Consider the following 8,893-nt stretch of genomic DNA (forward strand, 5'->3'; position numbering starts at 1 on the left):
AAATGTTTAAAGGTACTTTTTGTAATTACCCATGTACAGAAAGATAAAATTGTAAACTTGATGTTCATAAACTATTTAGAACTTTATCAACTGGATCTAAATCAGTAGCTCGTCCCACTTCTTCACTTTATTTGTTATTTCTCTGTCAACTAAGGAGACAACGCAGCGAGCGGTGTTTGCTTGTGGCAACACGGTTCTCTCTCTGTATTATTAATTAAAATGATTTCCTCCTGATATTTGCACGTAAGGAAACTTGGTATTTAGGGATTCTAGGTGGAGCCCATCTCTACCTAAGCCGGGCGGAGAAACAGCGCATGTACTCTGTCATCCAGTGGTCGTCCACCACCATCAGCTGCGAGCGTCTTATCTTCTCCAGGTCAGCCGATCGAGCACGCCGGCGGTCCAGCCTGGAGCTCCGCTTGTCAGACTCCCTGCGGGTCTGAACGCAGGCATCAGAAGTGTGACTCTGTGAGGAGAAACCAGAGAGAGGAGTCATTTCCGAAAGCTACACCGGCGTTTTATTATTCATGTTTGCCGCGTGTTTGGTAACACGGTTTCACTTCTCTGCTGTCCTGTGAATGAGGTCGAGCTACTCTGCAGGACCCCTGCACTACCAAGGACGGGCCTGAAGAAAAAGGCTGGTAATGTGCTATGTGTTTTTTTCTAGTTAGCAAGTCTGTCTCTTGAAATATAACGGTGTTTAAAATCTTAATGTATAACTTAAAAACAGTCAAATTATTGATTGTAATTCTGAAAAGTTGCTATGGTCATAAGAGTAAAGTATATTTGTTGTTGCCATGAGCACTGAGCTTTAAAGGCTCTGAAAGTGCTGCAGTATCTCAACTGAGATTAGTGCTCACATCATTGGTTGTCCTCTTGACCTCCATCTGTCTCTCGCTCCAGTCCAGCTGGCTGGACGGTCTCTGATTCTCCTTGTCCTTGGTGCTGATCACCGGCGTGCTCTTTGCTCTCGGCGGTTTACGGATCATGGCTGGTTTGTCATCCTGGGAACTGTCTCGGCGCGGCTGCTCAGAGCGTGGCGTGTGGCGGCGGCGTAGCCGTCGGGGTACTGGGTTTACTGGCTCCCCATCAGAGGACGCCGAGTCGGCTGGCCCGTTGTCTGTCGGTGTGTCGTCTGAGGGTGCGCTGTTTGTTGGAGCCACCGCCACAGAACTGCCACCGGCCTCATTCACACCATTTTCTACAACTGCTGCTTCACAAGAACACAGGAAACAGTGAAATTGTTTATATATCCACTGAGCTCTGCTGACTGAACAAACAGATTAACTAACTAAGCCAATATACCAATTAACCACTCGATGGAGCTGAATGGCTCCACAGTGACCCTGCAGAGCGCTGCTGTGTCTGAATCTATATGAAGTTATTTGTGACTGGAAATTCAGAGATAAGCAGGCTTCCTGACACTCTCCTGTCTGAAATGCAGACATTACAAATGTCAAAGGCACACAATGGATCCTTTATCTTTAAGCTCAGTGTCTCAGCAACAACAGTCCCATCTGACAGCTGAACTTTCAGTCCAAATATTTATAGCATTGCTGTCTCCTGAGGTAAACCAGCCTTTGTGCCTCGTACTGTCAGAGTGATGCTTACAAAGGGTTAAAAAAAAAAACACCATCTGTTAGATTTTTACAAACTGTTTCTGAAGGCTAAAAAAGAAAAGGTGAAATTGAACCACAAATGCAAACATGGTCACTTTCTTCTCCTACAGTTAAGTTTTGTGCATTTTAGGACAAAATACACTGTATTTGAGTTAATTTAGTATCATTAACCAGGACTACAACTTAAGTTTATTCACCTGATGATTGACTTAAACAATTATTTTTGAGTAAACTGTCAGAAGAGTAAAATAAGGTTAGATCTGTGAGGCTGCACTGAGACAGAGCAGGGCTTTGACCCACATGTCAACATCCTCGCAACAACGAAGCTAAGCAGCTCATGTTTAGCAGGTCTAATGTGTACCATAAGCATCATGCTGCTTGCTGACAAGCTAACACAAAGCACAGCCGAGGATCAAAAAATGTTGAGCCCTGATGGTCTAGCAGTACCTGAGAGGGACATGGGCGATGTCACCTGATGGGTTTGGATTTCTTATTTTGAGAAGAGACCATGTTTGTATGAGAGACTGAGAATGCTGTTATGTGTTAATGCTAGAAGGCTTGATTGGGAAACTGAGCCCTAAATTGTACAGTTATGCAGAGACAAAAACAATAAAAGACTAATTAAATACTAGAATGTAACTGAAACTTCTATGGCAAGGTCAAATGGCCACGCCTACATTTCAGTCTTGCCATTGTTCAAAAGAATTATCTATCTAAAAAAAGTTTCCCTACTATATAGTTAAAAAAAACTGATCAATAGACCATGGAGTAAAAAATCATTTGAGAGCTGTGACGTTTTAACATTTTAACACAAGTACAGACATTAGCTCACTTTTGGAGCCAGCCTCAAGTGGCCACTTCCGGAACTGCAGTTTTTGCCGCTTCATGATTGACATGGTCATTATCAGAGCTAATGCTAGTCAATTAATTGGTTAGTTAATTGAAAGAATATTAATCAGAAACTGCAATTCTCTGGAAAATGTACCCCTTCTATGACACAAAGTCTCGGAAACCAAATTGATGTCTTGTTCAAAGCAGAAATTTTTACGATATGTTTAAAACATTTACCAGGGAGAGAAGCAGCGCCTAATCACATTTAAGAAACTTAATCAAGCATATGTTTAGAATTTCTGTTTGGTGACCCGTTCTCTTACCTGTAGTTTGTGCAGCATCTACAACCGCAGCGTCCCGTTCCCCCACGCCAGTCTCTCCATCCTCGCACGGTGGCTTTTGCACAGGACTGGTCTTCGACTCCAACAGCCTCTGCTTGACCTCCAAGGGTGTGGGCGGCAGCGGGAGAGACAGAGGAACCACTTTGTTCCTGGTCAGCCTTGGTGTTGACCAACCGCTGGAGTCAGAGCCGCTGTCCCAGCCCTCCCAAGACAGACTCGACGAAAAGGCAAAGAAAAGGTACTTGGAAAAAATCAAAGGAGTGCAAGGGTTAGACCAGGGGTCTGCAACCTTTAACACCCAAAGAGCCACTTGGACCCGGTTTCCACGCAAAAGAAAACACTGGGAGCCGCAAATACTTTTTGAAATCTAAAATGAAGATAACACTGTATATATTGTTGTTTTTTTTTACCTTTATGCTTTGTGTGAACAACTAAAGTAAGTAAGTAAAGTTTATTTATTAAGCGCTTTTCACAGACAGGCAGTCACAAAGCACTGTACACAAATATTAAAATAACAATACAATCAATAGACATTATACACAATGTAAAAGATCAAATGTAAATAGTGTAAAGAATATAAAATACGTAGATCAACAAAAGGCTTGTTTGAACAGAAAAGTTTTTAACTGCTTTTTAAAAGAATCCACAGAGCAACTAAGGTGTGTTCCTTATGAAATCCATGAAGTGCTACAGAGAAAATTACATTTTATTTATGTAATTAACACATTTTGAACTCTTAAAGAAATATAACAAAAGGAAAGACACCCAGCTGAACTAAAATGATCCATGTAGCAAACAAAAACTGTCGTGAGCCGCCACCCTTATATCTCCTTTGGGCTTTTGGAGCCTTGACCTGACTTTTACAAAATAATTGGAAAAAAAGCACTATGCTGCTAAAAGATGAAAAATAGATATTTGCAAAATTCTGCCTAAATATGTATTTTACCTGGTTAATGTGTGTGGCGGGGCGTGGTCTGCAGTGCCGCTGCATGGGAGTCGGACGCACCTGAGCGGCACCTGCAATCGCACCTCGCTGCCTTAAAGTCTGTGCTCTTTCTGCTGTTGTGTTGTCGGGCTGTGAGCTGAAAAGCTACAGCCGGCTGTATGCGTCAGCAATCGTGTGTGAAAAGCGGTCAATAAAGAGATGCTGAAAAGCGTGTTCATGCAAACATCATCGGGTCTGCCGTGATATGTTTACAATAAGACTTATGGTGCCGAACTTTTGCGCACAGCGTCTGCAAATCGGGGCATTCATCTTCATGCAGGACTGTAAGCTGTCATCTGTGAGGCGTGAGCGGTGTTTGTTTTTAACATAGTTCACGGTGGAGAACAGCTGCCGACATAATGTGGATCCGAAGATCCATAATTGGCCTACCTGGGGTTGAAAGTCTCAATAAATGCACGGCATTTCGACGGGTATACCGGCTTCCGCGAGTGTGAAGCTTATTTTGAGCAATGAAAAAAATAATAGAATATAATTTTATTTTTATATTTCAAAATCACAATAATCTTCCAATTTAGAACTACAAGTTAAAAAAAAGAACTAAACACAAATAAAATACACTTCAGCTAAATAGTTCTAATTTATTTTCCCAAACCACGCAGAGCCGCAAAATAAAGACTAAAGAGCCGCATGCGGCTCCGGAGCCGCGGGTTGCTGACCCCTGGGTTAGACCCTTAGGAGCACACAGAGTGGACAAAAGACGTCAGCGTGCTGCCCAACTTTCACCACGCTCACATTTATAATTATATAGTTTTTGGAGTGAGTGCATACACTCATGAAGTTTAGTAACTTCAGGTCACTGCAACAAGCCCAGGTACAGTTTACTGACGGATGGGTACAGGACCTTGAAATGCACCATGTAGAACCAAAGACCATCGTACGAACAAAGGTAAGTTTACCAGTCTCACAAGTCGTCTTCATAAATACACATTCGTTAACCGTTTATTAATAGGACTTTTGAGCTCAACGGTAATTAATTAGTAGTAGAAATAATTTCTAGTACGCTGTTGGGTTTATATTTTATTATTGTCATTTGTATTAAGAAATATTTAACCATATATGCTTAGAGGTGTATAATCGATTGTGTAGTGATAGGAGGTTTGATCCTTAATAGTCTGCAACGGCATTGTGTGCATTCCAGAGTGTTCTGGTTTTCACACCCACACTCTGGGAGCATGGGAGAGGTCGTACCTTGTCTTATTGTTTTATGGTAGGATAAACTGTTTTAGGCTAAGTGCCTTTTGTTTAGATGGACGGCTCTGGGAGTCTTCCTGGGGTCTGACCCCCCCCCCCACACACACACACACACACACACACACGGTATTCTTTGTTCACATGTATACCTATATAAGAGGTCATATGTTAATGAATCTATGCATATTCATGTAACCACAATAAAAGAGCAGTGTTACGGGAGAGCGTACGAGAGCAACTGGGGTCAAGCAAAGGAACGGCGCCTGTCCAGTTCTCTCCCGTGCACGTGAAACATAAAGAATGTTGCCTACTCGTGTCTTGCTTGCTGTGTAATCACATTGCCTTCAACGTTCCAGCAAATAGGTTCAAGCTACAAACCTATCATTAATTGGTCCTTCGAGCCGGATCCCTGGAGTCGGCATTCACCGAGGAGAGAACCCTGACGTCAGCGAGACGTGAGAATTTGTCATCGGGCCGGTGGATTAGCTGTCTGTTTTCTCTCCCCGACGAATGACGATCGGCGGGATCCGAGGCTGATATTACACGCTAAGCAACGCCGAGTAAGTTGGAAGAGTTGACTGGGTTAGTGTCCCAGAACTGGGTTAGGGTCCCGAGAGAGAGGTTTTGGTGAAATCGCCCAAGGGCCCAAGCGTCCGGTGAGTGTCCGGTTTTGAAATCGCCCTGGGTTTGTGTCCCGAGCGTCCCTTCACTGGGTTTTGAGTCGCGCGACTGGGTTAGGGTCCCAGAAGAGTGTTGCTGTGTTTGTGTGAATGCTGCGGAGCAGGCGTGGTCTGTGACACGGTTGTTGTTGTTATCATGGGTTCCCAAGCAACCAAGAGTGCATCAGAGGGTGACGAGAAGTTTATGATGAAATTCGCTCCTGGAAGCACAAAGTATTTAGGACGTTGGCGCAAGAAATATGGTTTTGAAGGTAAATTGGTTGTAGGACAATGTCAAATGTTAATAGATCAGTTGACAGTAAAGGCAGCTTGTGCAAAAGGGAAATTGAAACAGGAGAGAGAGTTACAACTGGCGTCCGCTAAACTGTGGTTAGAGCAGGCGCAGAAAAGACAGGAGGCAGTGAACGCGAAGAGAGCAGCTTTGCAGGCATTAGCTGTGAAACCTGAAGATGAGACGGTGCAGTCTACTTCAGTGGTGCTGACATTAAGGGACCAACAGCGTAGAGCAGCATTAGAGAGGGAGAGAGAGGCCAGAGAGGAGGAAGAAAAGCAGGAGCAGGGAAAGAGAGAGAGAGAGGAGGAGGATAGAGTGCGACAGGAGTTTGGGGATGCCGCAGCACAATATTTAAGCCCTTATAACACTAGATCCAAAACTAAAAGGGATGAGACGGGTGCAGCTGGCATGCCTGTCTACCCTGTCCATGCAGCAGATACCTTTCCCATGGTGGAGGTCGCGAATCCCCATTTTGGTGTTGAAAGTGACCGAAGCCGTGTTATTTGTGTTTACAGGCCATGGACTGAATCTGAATGTGCAGAAGCATGTAAAGGTTTAGCAGACCCCTTGACTAATGTTGATGAATTTATCGCCCGACATAAGCAACTCTGCTCCTCATACCGCTTAAACGGTCAGGAAACAGAAGCCACTTTTAGGAAGTGTCTCACATATAACTGGGCTCGGGTGCGAGGCACCTACACAGGGAGGGATGGTAATACCGTCCTACCCTATGGCCATGAAAATTTAAGAGGCCAAGTTGATGGGGTCTATGAGCGTCTTAGAACTACCTTTAAAGCTTCTGCAGATTACAACAAAATTGCCCAATGTGTGCAGAAAGAAGGAGAGGATGTTCACGAATTCAGGGCGAGATTAGAGGAAGTTTTCAAAGTGCATAGTGGCCTTGAAGAGAGCGCGGAGAAGGCCAGCCCATATCAGCAGCAGTTAAAACATGCTTTGATGAATGGCTTTCATTCACCCATTGCTGATTTTATCAGAAAACAAAATGTTAGTCATAACACTGACGGGTCCGTTGAATGCATGAATTGGGCCCGCCATGCACAGGAAGTTATTAAAAATAAAAATAAAAATAAATCACAAAGCTCTGAGGCCGCTGCCTTTTTAGCAGGTGAAATTTTGTTTCAGGGACAGGCTGGAAGAGAGCAAAATGGAGGCAGGAGTAGGAGAAATAGGGGCTCATGGCAATTTAGGGGGAACCGCGGCAAAAAGAATGATATATGCTATGCATGTGGGGAAAAGGGGCACCATGCAAGAGAGTGCCCTGACCGCATGCCTGAAGAGTATAGACGTCCTGATGCAAAAAACCCTTATTATAATAAATGACTAGCATCTGTTGACACTGCTAACACACATACATGTACAAATGATCCCCTAGTTTGCCAGAATTTACAACAGCCTGTGTTTCAGACTCTAGATTTAACTGAAGTATTGCTAAATCTGTTAGGGAAAGAAGTAAAACCAGTTCGCACGTTAACCGTGCAGGGTAAAATCATTCAATTTCTGTGTGATTCAGGTGCAGATAAAACTGTTTTAAAAGATCATGTGTCAGGAGTTGACCCTTCAAGTGGCACAATTTATGTGAAGTCTGCAAATGGTCAGTTAAATCAGCATAGAATCTCTAAACCAGCCATTACTAGATATGATGTACAGTAAACCTTTGGCTATGTCAGAAAGTTTGAGTTGGACCCCTGAGGGGGAGCAAGCTCTGTGCATGCTGAAACAGATGCTGACAGGAGCATCAGTTCTAGGGCTTCCAGATTATAACAAGCCTTTTGTTCAAACTGTTGATTGTAAAGGGCATTTTATGACATCCATGTTAGCACAAAAGTGTGGAGGTAGAATGAAGCCAGTAGCTTATTATTCTAAGAGGCTGGATTCAGTGGCTTGTGCCTTACCTCACTGTGTGCGATCTGTGTGTGCAGCTGCTGAAGCCGTAAAGTGTTCTGGTGAAATTGTTTTGTTTCACCCTTTGACCCTGCTAGTTCCACATGAGGTGGATGTTTTATTGCTGCAGACTAAAATGACATTCTTGTCACCTGCAAGACACTTATCTTTAATGTCACTGTTGCTCTCCCAGCCACACCTAACTATTAAACGGTGTACAACTTTGAATCCCTCTACACTGTTACCCACAGAGGAAGAGGGTACACCACATGTGTGTCGTGAGCATGTGGAAACACAGTGTAAACCTAGAAGTGATTTAACAGACATACCACTCACTGAGGGCAAGGTTTGGTTTGTTGATGGTTCGAGTTTTAAAACGGCAGAGGGAAAGACTAAAACAGGCTTTGCTGTTGTGGATGATGTAAAGGTCATCCGTGCTGGGCAGTTATCACATTCCATGTCTGCCCAAGCAGCTGAGATAGTGGCTCTGACAGAAGCCTGCAAAGCAGCTGAGGGGCAGGCAGTGACTATATACACAGACAGTCAATATGCCTATGCCACACTTCATTTCTTTGCCGCTCAGTGGTCAAGACGAGGCATGACAACATCAACAGGGAAACCTGTGGAGCATGCAACACTGTTACAGGACCTGTTGAAAGCAGTTTTACTGCCCAGTAAAGTTGCGGTTTGTAAATGTGCAGCACACACACGTGGCACTGACCCTGTTGCACTGGGCAATGCCTTTGCAGATAAAATTGCAAAGGAAGCGGCCCTTGGATCACATGGGGTTCATATTCTGGCGTCTCAGGAGCAAACTATGCCCATTACACATGATGTGTTAGCAGACATGCAGTCACACTCACCTCCAGCTGAGAAGCAGCTATGGCTCACTAAAGGAGCAAGCCTGAGAGGTGATGTCTACTATCTTTGTGATAAACCTATATTGCCTAAGAACTTATATAGGACTGCTGCAATTTTGAGCCATGGGCTCTGCCATGTCTCCACAGCCGGGATGGTGGCAGCAGTCGAACGGCAGTTTTTCACACTGG

At 44.1% G+C, this 8,893-nt stretch overlaps 1 protein-coding gene across 1 annotated transcript; it reads right to left on the reverse strand.

Moving 5' to 3' along the window:
* Positions 1-286: 286 nt before the first annotated feature.
* Positions 287-6,413, reverse strand: LOC120440766 (centriole, cilia and spindle-associated protein-like). The gene is made up of 4 exons (XM_039613995.1): positions 6,363-6,413; positions 2,774-2,993; positions 861-1,213; positions 287-466 (listed from the first exon to the last, which is right to left on the reverse strand). Exons 1-4 carry the CDS (start codon positions 6,411-6,413, stop codon positions 287-289), a joined length of 804 nt encoding a protein of 267 aa, XP_039469929.1.
* Between the last annotated feature and the right edge of the window lie 2,480 nt (positions 6,414-8,893).

Source organism: Oreochromis aureus, linkage group 1, assembly GCF_013358895.1.
Source record: "Oreochromis aureus strain Israel breed Guangdong linkage group 1, ZZ_aureus, whole genome shotgun sequence".
Classification (NCBI taxonomy): Eukaryota; Metazoa; Chordata; class Actinopteri; order Cichliformes; family Cichlidae; genus Oreochromis; species Oreochromis aureus.

Excerpts from the sequence above, each read along its gene's own strand:
- LOC120440766 (XM_039613995.1), bottom strand. The coding sequence starts at position 6,413 with ATGGGGATTCGCGACCTCCACCATGGGAAAGGTATCTGCTGCATGGAC. Across the intron at positions 2,994-6,362 it reads GTATCTGCTGCATGGACAGG|GGCTGGGACAGCGGCTCTGA; the intron begins GTAGACAGGCAT and ends CTGTCTTGGGAG. Across the intron at positions 467-860 it reads TCAAGAGGACAACCAATGAT|AGTCACACTTCTGATGCCTG; the intron begins GTGAGCACTAAT and ends TTCTCCTCACAG.